This window comes from Oreochromis niloticus, linkage group LG11 (assembly GCF_001858045.2).
Source record: "Oreochromis niloticus isolate F11D_XX linkage group LG11, O_niloticus_UMD_NMBU, whole genome shotgun sequence".
Classification (NCBI taxonomy): domain Eukaryota; kingdom Metazoa; phylum Chordata; class Actinopteri; order Cichliformes; family Cichlidae; genus Oreochromis; species Oreochromis niloticus.
In genome coordinates this window covers 16,222,121-16,243,542 of record NC_031976.2, presented here as the reverse complement: position 1 = coordinate 16,243,542, position 21,422 = coordinate 16,222,121, and the positions used below count along the sequence as shown (strand labels likewise).

The 21,422-nt window shown below is 38.8% G+C and overlaps 1 protein-coding gene across 1 annotated transcript; it reads left to right on the top strand.

Moving 5' to 3' along the window:
* The first annotated feature begins 9,573 nt into the window (after positions 1 to 9,573).
* Positions 9,574 to 13,751, top strand: LOC100708772 (alpha-(1,3)-fucosyltransferase 9-like). Its single transcript, XM_019364250.2, has 2 exons — positions 9,574 to 9,636; positions 12,614 to 13,751. Exon 2 carries the CDS (start codon positions 12,622 to 12,624, stop codon positions 13,705 to 13,707), a length of 1,086 nt encoding a protein of 361 aa, XP_019219795.1. The 5' UTR covers positions 9,574 to 9,636; positions 12,614 to 12,621; the 3' UTR covers positions 13,708 to 13,751.
* The last annotated feature ends 7,671 nt before the right edge of the window (positions 13,752 to 21,422 follow it).

The window sequence follows — 21,422 nt, the reverse complement described above, 5'->3', positions numbered from 1 at the left end:
CTCCAATGTTGTCTTCCAAACAGTTACACTGGACGGCCAGGAAGCTTTCGCGATGTCTTATCGGGTGCTTCTCCAGCGCTGATAATTGGCGTCTGTCTTGTGTCAGTGACGTAAAAGACGGATTTAATGGGACATGACCATTCAAACAGCAGTCGCTTTCTAAAACATCAGATATGTATCGGATTCAGTACCACATACGAAAGTGACCCAGATCGGATTTGAAAATATCGGATTTGTGCCGTTCACACTGTCATAGCATGATCGGATATGGGTCGCATAGGGTCAAAAAAGTCGGATTTGATGCGCTTTTGCCTGCAGTGTGAACGTAGCCTAAGGCTCAAACCAAATATGCTCAGATTGAGAAAGAATGTCTTGAGCTGGCATACAGACTGGATATTTTTCACCACTGTGTTTATGGTCGTCCTACCTTTACAGTTGGCACAGGTCATCGTCCTCTTGTGTCAATCATTAAAAACATTTGAATGAGATGTCCCCGAGGATTCAGCGTCTCATCATGAAACGGCAGAGGTATAGTTTTGACTTGATATACACACCAGGCAAGCATTTAGCTCCACTGAAAGATTTCAGTTTCAGTTTTATTCATTTATACAGAGCCAAATCACAACAGCAGTCACCTCAAGGTGCTTTGAATTGTAAGGCAGACCCTATAATAATACATACAGAGAAAAACCCAACAATCATATGACACCCTATGAGCAAGCACTTTGGTGACAGTGGGAAGGAAAAACTCCCTTTTAGCAGGAAGAAACCTCCGGCAGAACCAGGCTCAGGGAGGGGCGGCCATCTGCTGCATCTGGTTGGCGTGAGAGAAGGATAAAAAGACATGCTGTGGAAGAGAGACAGAGAGCAGGATTTTGAATTCAATTCTGAATTTAACAGGGAGCCAATGAAGGGAAGCATATATAGGAGAAACATGCCCTCTCGCTCTAGACCTTGTCAGTACTCTTGCGGCAGCATTTTGGATTAACTGAAGGTTTTTCAGGGAGTTTTTAGGACTTCTCGATAATAATGAATTACAGTAGTCCAGCCTAAAAGTAATAAATGCATGAACTACCGTATTTTTCAGACCATAACGTGCACCGGATCATAAGGCAGATTAAGCGAAACCAAACAGTCAGATAAGTCAAACTTTACTCAACTGTGCTTTGATGAGCTCTGAAACCTGACTGAAAATCTTCAAATAAGTCATTCCTCTGCAGATGATCTGTTAGCTGTTTGACAACTACTCTTTCAAGACGTTTTCATATGAAAGGAATTTTAGAGATTGGCATATAATTAGAAGTAGATGATCATGTTAATATTATAGTGAAGTCTCTACCAGTGTCGGATGCAAAGATAAAACAGAGTATGCTGCATCTAAAGTATCTGAGGAGGCAGCTGCAAACAAGGAGCTACAAACAGTGATGGAACATATGCAAGGAGACTGGCCCAAAGGGTCCTGTTCAAAGTATTATCATGTTAGATCAGAACTTAGTGTGGACTGCTGTTTGAGAGCCAATGGCTTTGTGATATCACGTAGTCTGAGACAGGTGATACTATAAAGGATACATGAGGGGCACCCGGGAATAGAAAAGTGTAAAAGAAGGGCTAGAGACACTGTGTGCTGCCCTGGTATAAATAGGGATATGGACAACAAGATAGGAAAGTGTGAAACATGTAAGAAGTTTCAGCACAGACACGCAAGGGAACCCATAACGATTCCTGAACTTCCTACAGAACCATGGAGGAAAGTAGTGACAGATTTGTTTCATTCTAATTGGAAGGACTATCTCTTGGTAATAGATTATTATTCCAACTTTCCTGAGATTGCTGTGCTTACAAGTACAACTACTAATAATCTAATCACACATGTGAAGTCCCTTTGCCAGGCATGGAATATCAGAAACGGTCCTTGCTGCCAGTCCTTGCTATAACTGCAAGGAATGGCCCCACTTTGCAAGAGAATATGGTTAAGTCCTCAACATCCAAAGGCAAATGGCAAGGGTGAAAAAGGAGTGCATATCATCAAGCAGCTTCTGAAGAAGACTACAGACAGTCAGTCAGATGCTTATTTAGCTCTGTTGAGTTACAGAACTGCTACTCTTGACTGTAGTTTATCCCCTGCAGAACTGCTGATGAGTCAAAAGCTACGCACAACTTTGCCCTGCTGTACAGAGAGCAAGCAGAGTGAAGAAATTCTGAAAAAACAAGAGAGTCTAAAATGGAAACAAAAACAGCAATACGAAAAGGGAACTAGAGCACTTGGATTGATTGCAAAGGATGATGTAGTGAAAATCCAAGATCAGAATACATGGAACAGAAAAACCATTGCTCTTCAGGAAGCAGGATCAAGATCATATGACGTAAGAACTGAAGAAGGTCATGTGCTCAGAAGGAGCGACGGTTCCTTCTGAAAACTTCCTGAAAACTAAAGAGACATTTCAGGAGGAACAATGTGGTAAGGAAGATGAAAATGTTGATGTGTCACATACAGAGACAGTATCTGACTTGAAACTACCAGATGGACATGAGAAAGTGGAGAAAAGTGAAGTTGTTTCAGGACCTGTACTGAGGAGGTCAGAGCATAAGACAGTTAGGCTTAATCTCTAAAACTGGCGAACTGGATTTTATATTCTAATAGTGGGGTTTTTTAGAGAGAGAAAAAAAAAACTAATGAGAAATTATTGTGTGTATATAAGGCCCATGCTATTTTTAATTCAGAGAAAAGGGGATGTGTTGGGCTTTGTTGGGCTTTCTTCAACAGGTGTGATGTGTTCAGAATAGACAGAGGAAATACCATGGTTGTGGATCACTCTGGATGACCTGATAATGCAAGTAATGTGGAATAACACTTTAATGTTAACCTTACCATTCTCTAATAACAGCAGGCTAATGTTAATTTTACTGTAAAGAATAATCCTGAACATGTCTGTGTAGGTTCTCAGACATCCAGCTCACAGTAGTCTACTATGACCTGCATGACTGAGAACCTACACAGACATATTACCTTGCACTATGGGAGAAACACACTTTAACTGAAGAACCTTGAATATTTCAGGATGTAGCAGACTACTGCGCGGTGTCTGTAAGCAGAGGGCTTACAAGCTGCTCTGTTTGTTTAGAAAAGAAATGAAAAACAAAAACAAAAAACAAAACGCAGGTATACAGTTGAAGCCCAGATGCCCCAGTTTCACACTGGACAGTGTTTCATGCAGGTCTGCTTCAACAGAGTAAAACAGGCTTTGGTGGGTTTGTTTCTGCTATTGAACAAATAATACTGAAAGTATGTGGACAAAATATATATTTAGCATAAGTATTTATAATTATAAAAGAAATATTTAGGCAAGCCATGTTAGTGCGCACTGATATTGTTTATTTTTTTTTGCCATTAATTGGTCGCAAAAGCATTTTATATTATTCTCTCAGTTCTACCGTACTTAAATTGGCTTAAGTAAGGCTTAACTCTCTTGTCACTGTTGTCATATTAAAGAAGAATCTGAATGTAGACTCTACAGATGAAGGACATTATAGTAAAAAGGCACCGTCTAAAACAGCATGCTGAGAGCTGACTATCATGTAAAAGCAGCTCACCTCTAATCACCACAACTATCTAACACATCACATCTATCTATCTATCTATCTATCTATCTATCTATCTATCTATCTATCTATCTATCTATCTATCTATCCATTCATCGTGTGATGCAGGGGTGGCTGTAGATGGAGGGGTGTGTGCAACGCAGGGGTGGCTGTAGAGAGGCTCAGGTACAGATAACAGAAGAAAAATACAAAAATACAGATAAAATACAAACAAATACAAAATAAGTATGTGATTATGGATAGATGGTTGTCGAAATATGCAAGACATAAATTTTACTATTCTACCACTACTATTACTATGTAAGTAATAGATATCTATAAGTATCTATAAGTATAGACATGCACACGCACACACACAAGTACACACTAAATATACCTGCACACGTACATACATATAAAATGCGCATTATGCATGAAGTGGTGACCATGGATGTCCATGTCCATGTCTCATGCCATCGTGATTGAGGAATTATAAAGTCTAACTGCTGTCGGAATGAGTGATCAGCAAAAGCGCTCCTTCCTGCAGCGAGAGTGTTTCAGTCTCTGACCAAAGGAGCTGCTCAGCACACTCACAGACTCATGCAGAGGGTGATGTGGGCTGTTCATGAAGGATGTCAACTTTACTAACATCCTCCTCGGTCCCACCACCTCCATGGACTCCAGAGGACACCCCAGCACAGAGCTAGACCTCCGCACCAGTTTGGCAGTCCTGCTCCTGTGCCTGTCTGTGCATCCGCTCCCCGATGCTACCACAGTGTCATAGAACGTACCTAACAGAGTCCTACAGACTCCAAAGGACGTCAGTCTCCTCGGCAGGTGGAGTCGACTTTGGCCCTTCTTTGACTGGACGTCTGTATTTGTAGTCCAGTTCACTTTATTGTTGAGGTGAACATCCAGGTACTTGTAAGCAGTGTTGGGTAAGTTACTTTAAATTAGTAACTTAGTTACATTACTAGTTACTTCTATCAAAAGTAAATCAGTTACTTCAAGTTACTCGTGACTTTCAAAGTAACTAGTTACTAGGGAAAGTAACTTTGGTTTTACTCAGAATTCTCTTGTTAATGTGTTGCTTCCTTAACTGGATACCCAGCAAGATTGCCAGTCTTCTAGCTTGCTTACTTGCCACAACTGCACTGTGCCGCCTACCAATAGAAAGGAAAAAATGATGTGCATATTTCTATGAGATAAATCTCACACCTGGACCGTCGTTGACCACCGCCATGATTCTAGCCTACGTCACAGCGTCATGTGCGCTTTTTATATCCAACACAAAAACTGCAGTTGTGGTGCTTTCGATTGTATCAGAACTCGGAAATTCTGCCTTCCAAATAGGAAGATGTAGGTAACACCAGACTGCAGATGAGCTTCATACAGAGCTGGACTGGGACAAAAAAATCGGCCCGGGCATTTTGACTAGAGACCAGCCCGCCATTGTAGGAAAAATCATAAAGCCTTTGAATGAAAACAAACACTGTTGTGACAGTGATGTGCACTGTTTTGATGGTATATATGCATCAACCTATCAATCGTTTGTTGTAAGATTCAGATAATTATTTTTTAAAAGCTAGATATTTTAAATGACAATAAGAATGAAAAGTATTTCTTTGTGCCCCCCTCTCCCTGTTAATGCCCTACCTGGCCCCCCTGGCAAAACTTTGCTAGATCCGCCCCTGCACAGTTACCAGCTGTCAGCTACATAGAAAAGGATCCTGGTGTTATTTGTCTCTCAGAAACAGTTCATAACTTCCCTTCAACTCATTCATGTCACCTAAAAGGTAAACCTGTTTCTCCATCACCTGTTCAGCTCTGATGATTCAGTAAGGACATCTCTAGTTTCATCTTCATGTTTCCCTCTCACCGCATATCCAAACCGATATCATGACCAGCAGCCTTTACAGCTGTGGCTCCAGCAAACATCAGCTGATACTAGAAAGTAATATTAAATAAATTCTAACAACAGTTGACTAGCTGTTGTTTAACGTGACCTCCGCTGGTTTCTTCTTTCTGGCGCAAAGTGGGCGATAAACAAACGAGAGAGACGGGACTTGCGACAGAAAAGCCGATCAGCAGATCATTGATCAGTTTCATGATTGAAGTAGAGAAGAAGAGGCAGCTGTGCAGCTCCAGCTTTGTGTCTTTTTCATTGTAGCTGAAGTACGGGACAAACTGCGTTCCTTTTCACCTCAATACGAAACACGTAATATTTTCTCTGAATATGAGATGATTCCGTTTTTTAGGGGACGGTAACAATTAACCTTATGAACAAAATAAAGTTCATCATAGCACCCACCCAGCTGTATAGAAACTCCGCCATGCTAACTAGTACCCAGCACGAAAAAGTCAGCATAACGAAAATAAACTACACCTAAACTTGGTTTATATCTGACCCAGATAGACTGCAGGTCATAACTTCTTGCCTGAAGTTCACTTCACCTGACGCTCGGACTGGCGGCTGCCTCGGGTCTCTGCTCCTCCTGCCTCCCCTTTCCCTCATCCACCTGCTGGCTTGAACCACTTGCTAATGTCACTGAATCTGTGGAAGCTCCGCAATAGCCACCACACGAAGTAACGACCCTATCTAACGACCCTATCTAAATCCCAGTAACGATTAACGTGTTCCTGATTTTGGCATAATAACTAGTTACCGTGCTCGTTACCACAATAATAACGTAGTTACTGTAACGTGTTACTTAATAACGCGTTAGTCCCTACACTGCTCGTAAGAGTCCACTATCTCAATGATGTGATGAGGGTTGGCTGTAGGGAGGTGTGCGATGAGGGGTTGATGTAGAGAGTGTCAGCACCACAGTACAGGATGAGGCAACGGACATCCATGAATACATCAGGAAGTTGGCCGTTGCCGACTGTGTACTCAGTGAATAGTTTAGGCAGCAGAAACTCAAGAAAGAGGAGGAACCATCATCATTGTTGGGAAGTTTATTTTATAAAATGTATTCCATTACAGATTACAGAATACATGGCCAAACATGTATTTTGTAATTCCGTTAAGTTACTCTATGAGAGTAAAGCATTCTGAATACTTTGGAATACTTAATATACTGTCATGCTTTTTACAACTACACGAATGGACTATCTGAAGTGTTTTGAGAATGGCATTAAAATAATGAGAAGGACATTCCAAATGTAAGCATTGTAGCACCAGTTTGCATTCTTCCCATAGATTTAACAAGTTTTGATGTATCACTGATGTCATCAAAAAAAAAGCCATGAATTCCCTAGAGCTTTAAAAGTCCTTTGTACAAAATTTTCCAACAGGTAACCTTCACAATGTTTACCAAGGTAGTGTAAACATGTGAGAACAAGAATGAAATATGGTATTCCTTCGCCACATTGTGGTTCACCTTTCGACCATTGGACCATTAGCGAATGCCGTAATGCTTCACTTGTGAAAGCAAATTTGTTTGGTATTTTTGGCCATTTAGACAACAATTCTGATTGCTACACTGTCGGACAGGACAGGAAGTAAAGAAAGCAATCGACACTAATGATTGGTTGGAATAATTTCTCTTTTATCACTATACGAGCTATCTAATTCCTTAGAATGAAAAGTTGCAAACAAAAAATATAGTCATTTGAGATTGGTAAGAGCAAGCGGAATAGCAGTATAGTCAGTATCACTTTCCTCCCCATTACAATGCCCCTGTCAAATGTGTGACAATATTAGTAGTCTGTAATTATCACACAATTCTCTCTGTTGTCAGAGACTATAAGTTTACCTAAATTTTAAGTCAGACTACTGTTACGTTTTCTACACAAGACAAGACACAAATGTGGATTAAAAAGACAGTTTAAAAATCAGAAAGACCAGAGTACAGGTCATTATCTAAACAAGTGAAATGATTAAAAATAGCAGTATTTTGTTCAATTTATATTGTTGCTTTCAATGCAAATTAAGTGATAATTTTCTTGTACACTATTTGCTATCATCCCAGGACATTACTAAGAGATTTCACTAGGTGGGGTAAAGCACCCTTGACCAACATAAAACATAAAGCAAGCAACAGGTTTCACAGACATCACAACAAATGACAAAGGGAAGACAGCAGGGTGTTCAGGTAAGCAACCTCAGCACAGGAAATCACAGCCGATAAAGTTAAACAAACATGACTGAAAGTTGAGGTTGTACATCTTCCCTTTTCTGTCAGACTCTACTGTAAAGGTATACAGATATGAACAAAGCAAACAAAGCATTTCTAATGATACAACTATTCATCAGAAATAAAGAAAGAAAATGAAATAGGAGGACATCACATAGGGAAACTCTGCTCATAGGAAAATTCTACAACGTTTCAAGTTTGGAAAAAGAAAAGCTAAATATTTAAAAGTAGAAAGCTTATTAGATGTAGATCTTATGTTTGTCGAATTTCCAAATTTCACTCATGGTAACCCCTTAAGTCCCATTAGAATAAATGTTTCTAAGAGTTATTATTTGGAGAAAAAGTGAAAAGTCAGTCACTAGCTGCCTGGCAAATGTGGATCACTGGCTGTCACTGGAGCAACAATAAGATTCCACAAGTTTTGTTGAGGAGACACTGAAACAGAGGGAGAATATCATTAAATCTAAATGAAGGAGAGCAGCAGTAGAGAGATACTGGTTACTGATTTGTGGCTTGCTTGCAGGTGGAGGTCACAGGGCTTTGGATGTGAGTAGATGGATTTAAATCATTCATGTTTGATAGATTATAGACCAACAAGTAATTATTATCCATTTCAATATGGGCAGACATTTTTTGACAGAGACTGGAAACCACTTGGCAGACAATCAGCAGAATAAAAAGGAAGTATAAAAAAAAAGAAGAAAATGTTAACCACATATGGAAAGTAGCACAGGCCCTATAGACAGTTTAACAGCGAGAGAATGTGTGAGAGAAAAAACATGACAGAACTTCAGTGTTAAATGCACTGTGTGAGTGCTTGAGCATTTGGGTGCTTTGACTAATCAGTAAGACTTGCATTGAGCTGCTATGATAAAGGAACAAAAGCAAAGAAAATCCAGCAAAGATGCTGACTATAGAAATTCAGACTTATCAGTATCACAACTCTACCATTAAGAAACGAGAAAATCTGATAGTTTATAATTCAGTATTTAATTAAAGAAATGCTTAAAATTGCTTGGCTTTGTCTGTAAATTTTAAATAAGGTCACTAAGAACAAACATGTGCTTTGTTTTAGGATGATATAAAAGCCAATAAACTAAGTCACATCTAATAGTCTATTTTTAATATTGATACTGATGCAGGGAAACAAAAAAAACCACAAGGAAGGTATCTCCAACTGCAGAGGTAAACTCACTTAAAGTCACTTAAAATAAGAACAGCTTTTGGAATTTGATTGACCCAATCCTCAAAAATGAAAAATGTTCATATATTTAACACAATTATTTTCAAATAATTGTGTTATTTGAAATAGTTAGGGTATCATATACTAATGTGTTTGTATTTGTGGTACAACTTGCCGTTGTTGTACCGCATTGGTTTACAAGACAGCTTAATTAAAAAAACAAACAAAAAAACAACCACACAAAACAAATATTTTAACTAGACATTTTTTGATATCGTTTCCAAATTACAAATCCTAATTCTTTTTGATGGTGAAAAAAAAGTAAGAAGTGAAATTTCCTGGCTTATATCTTTAATAGTTTTTGAGATATCCATGTTGAGATTTCAGTGTGAGACAAAATGGCCAGAAGTGTGTCAATGGACCATTTAGCAGGAAGTGATCTAAAAATTTGCTGATTTGAGACTGAATGACCCACTTTCAAAGAAATGACAGTGTTTAATATTTAAGGTTTCATTTTGATGGATAGCGAAAGAATATAAACTCCATATTTTATATGAAATCCATTTTTTGTATAAAAGTTAAACTGATTTAAACATCATTGAGTGTTATTCAGTGAAATTAGCATTTAATCCCCTACAACACAACCAGAATGTCACGGTGGGGTGCGCCGGTGTGATTGTTGGAGCGGACCCAAAAGCAGACACTGGAGGCAAGGAGCTGGTTTGCAAACTGAAGGTGAGCCTTTATTTCGGCTGAAAACACGAAACTATGAAACACCAAGCATAACTATGATAAACTATGACGAACCTATGACTGACCATGATAACAAAAGGTGAAACGATGACTGTGACAGGAACTATGACTGTGACTAGATGACACGAGGGAAATTGGCAGACGTCCTGACAATGAACAGTAAGAGACAAAGGACTTAAATACCAGTGTTGGGACTAACGCGTTATTAAGTAACGCGTTACAGTAACTACGTTATTATTGTGGTAACGAGCACGGTAACTAGTTATTATGCCAAAACCAGGAACGCGTTACTCGTTACTTGGATTTAGATAGGCTCGTTACTCGTTACTTCGTGTGGTGGATATCGCGGAGCTTCCACAGATTCAATAACATTAGCAAGTGGTGGAAACCAGCAGGTGGATGAAGGAAAAGGGAGGCAAGAGGAGAGACCCGAGGCGGCCGCCGGTCCGCGTGTCAGGTGAACTGAACTTCAGGTAAGAAGTTATGACCTGCAGTCTATCCGGGTCAGATATAAACCAAGTTTAGGTGGAGTTTATTTTCGGTATGCTGACATTTTCGTACTGCGTGCTAGCTAGCATGACGGAGTTTTCTATACAGCTGGGTGTTATGTTACTGATGTTGAACTTTATTTTGTTCATACGGTTAATTATTAGAGTTGCAACCGTCCCGTAAAAAACAGAATCGTCTGGTATTCAGAGAAAATATTACGCGTTTCGTACTGAGGTGAAAAGGAACACAGTTTGTCCCGGACTTCAGCTACAATGAAAAAGACACAAAGCTGAAGCTGCACAGCTGCCTCTTCTTCTCTCATTCTCTCCTGTTTCTACTTCAATCACGAAACTGATCAATGATCAGCTGATCAGCTTTTCTCTCTTGTTTATTTATCGCCCACTTTGCGCCAGAAAGAGGAAACCAGCGGATGTCACGTTAAACAACAGCAGCACGTTTAAGCTTGATCAGCTGTTGTTAGAATTTATTTAATATTAATTTCTAGTATCAGCTGATGTTTGCTGGAGCCACAGCTGTAAAGCTGCTGGTCATGATATCGGTTTGTATATCTGGTGAGAGAGAAACATGAAGATGAAACCAGGAGATGTCCTTACTGAATCATCAGAGCTGAACAGGTGATGTAGAAACAGGTTTACCTTTTAGGTGACATGGATGAGTTGAAGGGAAGTTATGAACTGTTTCTGACAGACAAATAACACCAGGATCCTTTTCTAAGTAGCTGACAGCTGATAACTGTGCAGGGGCGGATCTAGCAAAGTGTTGCCAGGGGGCCAGGTAGGGCATTAACAGGGAAAGGGGGGCACAAGGAAATACTTTTCTTTATTATTCTCATTTAAAATGTCTCGCTTTTAAAAAAATAATTATCTGAGTCTTACAACAAACAATTGATAGATTGATACATATATACCATCAGAACAGTGTACATCACTGTCACAACAGTGTTTGTTTTCATTCAAAGGCTTTATGATTTTTCCTATAATGGCGGGCCGGTCTCTAGTCAAAATGCCCGGGACGATTTTTTTGTCCCAGTCCAGCTCTGTATGCAGCTCATCTGCAGTCTGGTGTTACCTACATCTTCCTATTCAGAAGGCAGAATTTCCAAGTTCTGAGTACAATCAAAAGCACCACAACTGCAGTTTTTGTGTTGGATGTAAAAAGCAGGCTAGAATCATGGCGGCGGTCAACGACGGTCCAGGCGTGGGATTTCTCTCATGGAAATGTGCACATTATTTTTTCCTTTCTATTGGTAGGTGGCACAGTGCACTTGTGGCAAGTAAGCAAGCTAGAAGACTGGCAATCTTGCTGGGTATCCAGTTACGGAAGCAACACATTAACAAGAGAATTCTGAGTAAAACCAAAGTTACTTTCCCTAGTAACTAGTTACTTTGAAAGTAACGAGTAACTTGAAGTAACTGAGTTACTTTTTTAGAGAAGTAACTAGTAATGTAACTAAGTTACTAATTTAAAGTAACTTACCCAACACTGTTAAATACACACATGAGGTGATCAGGGGAAGTGGAGACACATGAGGAAACAGATGACTAGGATGAACATAATGATGCACAGGAAATGTAAACTAAAACACAATGACATGAAAACTGGACTTTCAAACTAAACAGCAAAACATGGCAAGACACAGGCATGACAGCATTAACCAGGCAGACCAGAAACATGACACATAAGACACAATAAAGAACAATGGGAACTTTAACACATGGGAACACTGCTGACACACATGAACCTAATGACAGGGCAGAGGAAGGGAAACTAAATACGATGAACAAAGAACATACTGGACTCTTTCAAAGTAAAACAGGAAACATGGAGACGTAGACATGACACACAGGGGAACCTAATAAACCATGAACTAAACATGGCTGAATAACTAGATAACTGAAAAGAAACTGGAATACAGATGAAATAACAAAACAACATGAAACTCAGAAACATTGGGTTGCATGATCCAGGACCATGACACAGAATTCGTTGTCCAAGAGATTGATTGATGACAATCTCTTTGACACATAGATTGGCTGTATGCCATGCTATCACAGATACTCCTGATCTGAACTTTAATCATCATGAAGTATTTTGAGAAACTGATCAGAGATTATTCAAGGGCTTTCACCTTTCCCTCAGTCCTTTGTCACGTCCTCCCTCATGGTTGTGTGTAATTCTCCATGTGTTTCCTTGTGTGTTTAGTTAATTAGGTTTCCCAGTTTAGATTCCTTCGTTCAGCAATAAAGCTGTATTTTGAATTTAAGTTTGGTTTCCATGAGTTTGCGTTTGGGTCCTTTTCTGCCTGTACACAACCGATTCATGACAGTAGTGAATAAAGGCATAAAATGTTATTCCGAGTCAATCAAACATCATTATATGTTAATAGTATGCAGAATATCTTTTGTTCTCCAGAGCATGATTATATTGTTTTTTACCCCCCACCCCCCAGGTAAAAGTATGGAATCTGGACCTTTTCACAGAATCCTGCAGCGACATTTTCTGCTCAGTGCTTTTATACTGGGATGCTCTGTGACTCTGTTATTTTTGTATTTTAAACCAACTACTAGCTGGCTAAGGGGTCCCCTAGACTCAACAATATTAACAGAATCTGACCTGAACCTTTTCTCCAACAAGATCAATAAAAATGTGACCATTGTGCTGATCTGGATGTGGCCCTTTGGAAGAACGTTCAACCTGAACATTTGTAGCTCACTCTTTAATATTGATGGCTGCTTCATCACAACAGACAAGAATTTCTACAGTAAAGCAAATGGGGTCATCATACATAACCGAGACATTAGAACTGACCTTTCCAATCTCCCACAGTACAAGCGGCCATCATTCCAGAAGTGGATATGGATGAACTCAGAGTCACCGTCACACTCATCCCAGCTGCCTGGGTTAGCGAACCTGTTCAACCTGACTCTCAATTATCGTCAGGATGCTGACATTCAAGTGCCTTATGGGTACATCGTACCAGCAGAGAGTCAAGAAAATTTTATACCACCAAAGAAAAACAAGCTGATCTGCTGGATTGTGAGCAACTGGAACCAGAACCACAAGCGGGTGAAATATTACAATGAGTTGAGCAAACATGTGGAGATTCAAACATATGGACGAGCCTTTGGGAAGTACATCTCTGACCAAGACTATTTCCCCACCATCACCAGCTGCAAGTTCTATTTGGCGTTTGAGAACTCCATTCACAAGGACTACATTACTGAGAAACTGTACAACCCACTGTTAGTGGGGACAGTGCCAGTGGTTCTTGGCCCACCCAGGCAGAATTACGAGAATTTCATCCAGGGAGATGCTTTCATTCATGTGGAAGACTTCACCTCGCCCCAGACACTGGCAGATTACCTGCTGCTCCTGGACAAGGATGAGGAGATGTACCTCAGGTACTTTGAGTGGAGGCGGGACTTTAAAATAAAAAAGGCCTATTTTTGGGCTGAGCATATATGCCTGAGCTGTGATTATTTGCGTAGGCACAAGGAGTACAAAGCATTCAACAACCTTAACAAGTGGTACTGGGGTGGCTAGTGCTTTTTAGTAGAAGGAGGGGCTAGGGTGCATGTGATAGAGCAGGATGATGATTAAAATAAATAAATAAATAAATAAATAAATAATAATAATAATAATAATAATAAAGTATTGTAAATACTAGTAATACTTATACTTATGAAATAGAGTACCATGTTACAATAAGACTCCCCTTCTACATGGCTAATAAGCAGTTTATAAATATGTTATTATTTACTCTGTATACACTTTATAAATCATTTATAACTGTTTATTATGCATGAATTAAGGTTGAGAAAGAGAAAATCCTGACCAGTTTCTTGCCAAATCTGTTAAGATATATATTTCATCAAGAGTTCCTATATTAAACATTTCAGACACTTGTAAACATTTTTAGCATATAATATAGCACTTTGTCAATGCATTACAAATATCCACAGTTATCAAAGGGAGCCTTGTTGTAAAGTGTAAAACATGTCACTATTTATTATACCTAGACCTAAATTACAATCAGTGCTTGAAATAACATGTAATTACCATCAAAAATGGTAATGTTCTACTGTTCACTGGTTTCACCATGCTTAAGCTATTGTGCAGAGGTCTGGGGCAACAACTATAAAACCACATTACATTCACTTTTTACTCTTCAAAAACAGCAATTTGAATCATCCACAATGCAGCTTATAGGGATCATACAAACTCACTATTTTTGCAGTCTGAAATATTGAAAATTGACGATCTAGTGAAATTCCAAACAGCACAAACTCTATTCAAAGCAAAAAATAAAAAAACTGCCAGGTAATATTCAGAGTATGTTTTTTTTGAAAGAAGGAAGTTATAATTTAAGGGGTTTTTGTAACTTCAAAACAGGGAAGGTACGTACTACAAGAAAAAACTTTTGTTTCTGTGCATGGAGTGAAACTGTGGAACAGTTTGAATATGGAATTAAAGCAATGTCCAAACATAAAACAGTTCAAAAAGAGTTATAAAAATATGATCTTCTCGAACTATAAAGAAAGGGAAAATATTGAAATTAAGTGAATGTCTCTATTTAAAAAAAATTCATGATGTGATATTATAGTATATAGTATATCAGAAATCTGTTCACTATTTTTATTACAAATTATATCAGTAAGGAAGCTGACTAAATATTAACTGATAATTTATGGCAAAAGGGTGGGATTAAATAAGTGTTTACTTCTTCCCACTCCCTTTCAACATGTAAATTAATCAGAATGGTAGCAATATTGAAATGTATTGATTTTTGTATAGTATTTTATTCTCTCTTATTTTCTTTTCTAAATGTACCTGCATATTGTTTACATGTTTGAAATAAATTAACAATTAACAATTATATTCTTGAATAAGCGTCCCGGTGGTCCATCAGCGTGTTGTGATTCGTCAACCAAGACAAGATAACCATTCAAAAACCATGAGGTGTTCCTCCAACAACATCTCAGTACGATTGCCAGTCTATGGACATGTCCTTTGTTGGTCATCCAAGCTCTTTCGATATGTTGTCTATGACTGCCAGATTGAGGACCTACAAACCACCTCCTGTGATTTACCATGTAATGTCTGTACCCCATGTCAGTCAAAACATTCTTGTAGGCTCTCCACTCATCACTGATAATAGCACTGTTGGTGGAATACCTGTTTTCTGGGATTTAATTTCCTTTTGGGATTAAAGTAACTACTAAAAGTTTTAATTGAATTATTTGAATTCTGACTCAAATATTAAAATAATTATAGTAATTAATTACTATAATTAATATATATTTATCAACTGATTGTACTGATTTGTAACAAGAACAATGTAGTTACTACACTGAAAACAAATTTCTTACTTGTATTGTTAAAGGCGTCCATGTTCAGATCTGGATTGTTTAAAAAAAAAAAAACTTCTATCCCTCTTGCTACCATCGACTTAGCACACATGGGATTTGCCAGGAGGTTTTTTTGCCTTTAAAATTTTATTGCAGTGTAAAAAATACACAGTAATAGGTAATTACTGCCAAGTACTGAAACCTGATGCTGCATTGGACAAAAGCACTCACTTGTTATACTATTTTTTGATGACTGTTATAGCCTTAAATCATCATCAGAATTGAGATGCATCATTCAGGCTGTGGAATGACAGGCTATGACAAGAGAGGCAGGTTAAGGAGTGAAATTGGGGGAGCCATTCCATCTTCAGTGTCAAAACTTTCCTCATCCCCAGCGAGAGGCATCTCTGCAGTAGCCATGGAAGCAGAAGCATCACCTCACTTTGGAAGAGAAAGTCTGGCAGAACTTAAGTGATCACTCAGGTGGTGACGCACAGAACAGCATCCACATTTTCCATTGGGTCAAATTTGTTTGTTAGCTTAATCATTAATGGCTTTGGTAGATGGCGTAAGCATCTGGTATGTCCCTTGCTACCCTTTACCAGGACCCACCTCTTCCATTTGCAGGGTGTAGAGCAGACTTGGGACTTTGGCTTTCCCCTGAGGACAGGTCACATCTCATCAGCCAGAGCCAGGGGATTGGCTGAGATGACTGGCTCTCCTCCAGAAGTTGCCAAACCGAACTGGGGGACTGTGGTATCGCAGTGAGCACCTGGGAATGAGCACTGAGTAGAAAGGCAGCTGGTGATGTTGCCAAGGCAGGAGACATGTAGGAAAGCCAGGTGCCTTCTTGCGTGGTTGCATAGATGAAAACTCCACTCTTTCCACTAGTACCTAATGCTTGTCACAGTTTTCAGGGTTTTCTATTAGGTTTTAATACCTGGTAGCAGGTACTTTCTTAGTACCTACTCTACCTAGAATCCAAGCAATCCAAGGCAATCCGAAATGTGATGTCAAAAGATTGCATGCCATTGACTGGCTTGTCAGTGGCATCACTCAGTCATGAAACCATGACGAAAATCACAAAAATCAAAACCGTCATTTTTGAAACCCAGCAACGAGGGAATTGGCTGCACAAAAAAACAACACTGTGGCCCCTGATTCTCACAAAAAGCAACAAACTGAACAGCAAGTATATCATTTTAATGTAAAATTTACTCTGTAATCCGAATCCTCATGTCAATTCAATACAGATTTGTAAGTTCTGACAGTAGTTAACATTTGAGTTTAGAAACTTACAAAAAAACTTGGTCTGTAAGTCTAAAGCCATCAGCATGTTGAAAAGCTGTAGTTTTAATTTGGGTTTGTGCAAATGCAGTTCATTTACTTATCTAATTTTGAAGCAGGGATGACATGAAAAAGTCTTCGCCCTGTCCCCGACCCTCAAGAAAATTTAATGTTTTTACATCCTGTGCTGAAAACTAAGGGTGACTAGTAAGTGAGAACCTTTTCGTAACACTCTAAGAAAAATGTAAGAATATTTAAGTCCTTTTTGATTGTGTAGTTGTAGTTGTGATGGCTAACATTTCTGAGATAAAAAAAAATTGTGCTCCTGTTTTTTTAAGGTCTTTGCAAAAGAAGAAGGGTAATTCTGCAAATGAACAGTTTAACAGTAGAAACTGACATTTCAGTAACAGCGAAACCAAATGTGCACTGGGGAAGCTTTCAGTTCCTTAAAAGAAAACAGTTTTGTTTTACATTGACTTTATATTGACATATTTGCTGTGAGTTTAAACAGGCCAAGGAATTAAACCTTGGTATAGGTTTTAAATAATGGTTATCATCAAGTCTGTTTATGAAAATAATTATTTGATGGAACAGTGAAATCAAAATAATAATACAAGTTAAGTTTTATTCAAATGCATGGTTGTTTAACATTGCAAGTTTAGTGTATTGAGTCATAAACTGTTGAACTAATTGTAAGCTATGTAAATGATTTAATTCAGTTTACAATGGCTTCATATTCAGTTTCTTTTTTAAGACGCTTAAAAAAAATCTGTCATCAAAGGAGGAATGGAGGAGTGGTCTGAGGAAAAAGACAACCCCCTCTCATAAGAACTGCTTACAATCTTAACAGAAACTAAAAGAAAAGAGCTAAATTGTATGTCACCATCTCAAAATGCATCTCCTTATGCTGACCATTGGGGTTGTGTTGTTCCCTAAATGTAAGTAAATTTTAATTAAATCTTGAACAAAAACGCTTTTCTTTCAAATAAATGAATAAATAAATAATCCTTATAGAAATCTAGACCAGGTGGCATCACTTCCTCTTCCCCTTACAACACAGCGTGGTATTTTGTGTAACTTAATATGTGTAGCTCAATTAATTTCAAGCTAATTTCATTTACTTATGTCATACTGCAACCTCCATGCGCTTTATTAGAGCACACCTGTTCTGTAAGTCACCTGTAAATTATATTTACAGAGGGCTATTCATTTGTTGTGTCACTAGCAGTATGACCTGCGGTTCTTCAGTTCTTAACCAGTGTGCAAAATTTTTGGTTAGCACCTCGTTTAGCACCTAGATGCAATTAATACGTGTAATTAATGTAGCTTGTTTGTAGCTTTGCAGGAAGAGAATGCCATTACATTTGTATAAATGACCTCCCCACACATTAGAACTGTGTGCAGGTCACTTTGAGCAGAGAATCTTATCACAATATCTTTCCATCCATTTCACAATTTTTGATAATAGCATGTTCAAAGGTTAGCTGTTAGCAGAGAAGGGTCTTCGAGCAGAATCTGCATGAATACTGAAGATACTTATTATCTAGATGGAGGAATAATCACACGTGGGGCATCGGCTTGTACCGGAACATTCACACCAATGTGACTTTGTTTATTGAACTCTCGAGTATACTCCACATCATAACAGGAAGCATCCTTTCAAAATAAAATCACAACAGATGACAATGAGGGCATACCTATTAACTAGCTCAACACTCCCACTTGAAACAGTTTTTTTTTCTTTACTATTTGTTTACACTCCAAACATATATTTCTCAAACTTCAATAACTTGCCCTTTGTTGCTGGCTTTGTCATAACATTGGCCACCATCAGACCTGTCGAACAATATTCCAATATCAAATTTCCAGCATTAACTGTTGATCTTACAAAATGATACTTGATATCGATATGCTTACACCTCTGTCTGTTAACAGGATTCTTTGCCAATGCAATAGTCCCTTGATTGTCCTCAAAAAGCTTTGGTGGTCCCTTTTGATGCTCATACATGCTTTGCAACAGTTGTGTCAAGTACAAATATTCTTGTGTTGTTGCTGCCAAAGCTATGTACTCTGCTTCACAAGTTGACAAGGCAACAGTTGGCTGCTTCTTTGTTCGCCATGACACCAAAGTACCTTTTTCATTCAGGCTTATGCAGTAACCTGTAGTTACTCCTGTCAGTCACATCTGCAGCCCAGTCTGAGTCACTGTGACCATGTACTCTCAAATCTTTGTCACTTTTCCTATAGCACAATGTCTTGTCTTTTGATTGTTTCAAATACCTTAGAGCATGTTTCACAGTTGTCCAATGTTCCAAAGTTGGTTCTTTGAAGTGCTGTGACAGCTTACTTACAACAAAACTCAAATCTGGTCGTGTGCAAGAGGTCAAGTAATAAGGCTGCCTACTGCCTCTCTGTACATTCTGACATTGTTCATTTTCTCAGCATCATCATTGTTGTTCAACTTTTGTTCACAAGGAGTTGATCTTGGTTTACAGTCTTGCATTTGAAATCTTTCCAGTATGTTTTCTACATATCTCTCTTGTGACATTTTTACACAATCTTTGGTTTGCTCAAAATCAATACCAAGAAAATGTTTGAGTTTCCCCATATCTTTCATTTTGAACCTTGCAGTTAGCATTCCCTTCACAGTTTTCAAAACACTTTCATCACTGGCTGCAATAATAATATCATGAACCCATATGATCATGATCACTTTGTCTTTTCTTGTTTTCCTTGTGTAAACACAATGATCTACAGGACTCTGCATGAAACCGTTCTCTATCAAATAGTCATGTAATGTCCTGTTCCAGTTTCGGCTTGACTGTTTAAGCCCATAAAGTGACTTTTCCAGCTTATAGACCAGTTTCTCATCCATTTTTCCTTTTACTTTATAGCCTTCTGGCTGCTCAACGTAAACTTCAAAGTCTATTGGTGCATGCAAGTATGCAGTTTTTACATCCATCTGATGCAAAATCAGGTTTTCTTGTATCGCACACTGCATCAATACTCTTATGCTTGTCAGGTTAGCAGTCGGAGAAAAAGTTTTGTCATAGTCTATCCCAAAGCACTGGTTGTAACCTTTAGCTACATAGCATGCTTTATATTTTTCTGCTCCATCACCACTGTTTTTCTTCACATATACCCATCTACCCCCCACTGCTTTCTTTCCCTCAGGTAAGCTTGTTAGGGTAAAGGTGTTCTCTTTTAAGGATTGCATTTCCTCATCTATAGCTGCTTTCCACTCTTTAGAGTTGGGTGACTTTACAGCTTCACTGAATGTCACGGGTGAGTTACTTATCAGTAGTCTATGTTGGTTAGCACTTGATCATCAATGTCTTCTCCTGACTCATATTCATTTAGATAATCTGGTTTCTTTCTTGTTCTAGAATGATACCTTCTGGAGTTTTCAGTCTCATCACTAAGTGGCGTCTGACTGTTCACTTCTGGTTGGTTGTCAGTACCTGGTTCCTGTGAACTGGTACTGGGGCTTTCCCTGTTCACATTTGGTCTCTCCCTCACCTTTATGTCCTCATCCTCAGATGTCGTATCAGTTTGTGTTTGCTTTTACTCATTGTGTTTGGTTACAAACTTAACCAGCCTAAACTTTTGCACTTTAGCGCTGTCTGGGAAATAAACCTTGTATGCTGGACTGTTTTTGTCGTAGCCTACAAAAATCCCTTTTGTACACCTAGAATTGAGCTTCCCCTTGTCTTGCTTGTAAGCATAACACTCACACCCAAACTTTCGCATTCTGGATAGATTAGGCTTCCGCCCAGTCAGCAAAAAGTAAGGTGTCTGTCCTGTCCGGTTGTTAAAGCACCTGTTTCTCACAATAGCCACTGTTTGAACTGCAAATGTCCATAATTCCTTTGGTACGGTACTCTCAATAAGCATGCACCTTCCCATATCAAAAAGTGTTCTCCAGCCACATTCTGCTGTACCATTCTGGTGAGGGGAATATGGGGCTGAAGTTTCATGTCTTATTCCATGTTTGTTTAACAATGCCTGATAACTCTTTGCCATGAACTCTGTGCCATTGTCTGACCTGATACACTTTACCTTCCCGTGTGGGGCTGTATCGGCCAAAAAGATTTCAGTTGCTTGCACTGTTTCACGTTTGTTTTTGAGAAAATATACAAATACTGCACCGGAAAAATCATCGGTAAACAATAATGCATATCTGTGTCCATCTCGTGATTCTGGATCTATCGGCCCTGCTAGATCCGCATGTACCAGCTCGAGAGGTTTCTCGGCTCTTCTGTCAGGGTTTCTATTCCTAGTCTGGACAAATTTTCCCTGGATACACACCTCACAGTTCAAACTTTGGTTGTCTGTTTTCCCTTTGATTTTCATACCTTCAACCTAGAGCTGGGCGATATATCGATTTTTTAAAAAATATCGATATATTTTTATACGAGATATAAGATGTGACAATATCCTTTATATCGATATAGTCTATGTTACGTTATAATTATAGTTGCGGAGCCGCAAGTTTGCCTCTCTTTCGTCCACTTTTGTCTTTACGCAACATTACTCGACCTCGCCTCTCCTTCACTGAACACAACTCCCCCTCCTCCCCATCGCTTCACCTGCAGGCAGTGACAAGATGGACACGGCAAATCT

Coding starts and splice junctions, on each gene's coding strand:
- LOC100708772 (XM_019364250.2), top strand. CDS start 12,622: ATGGAATCTGGACCTTTTCACAGAATCCTGCAGCGACATTTTCTGCTC.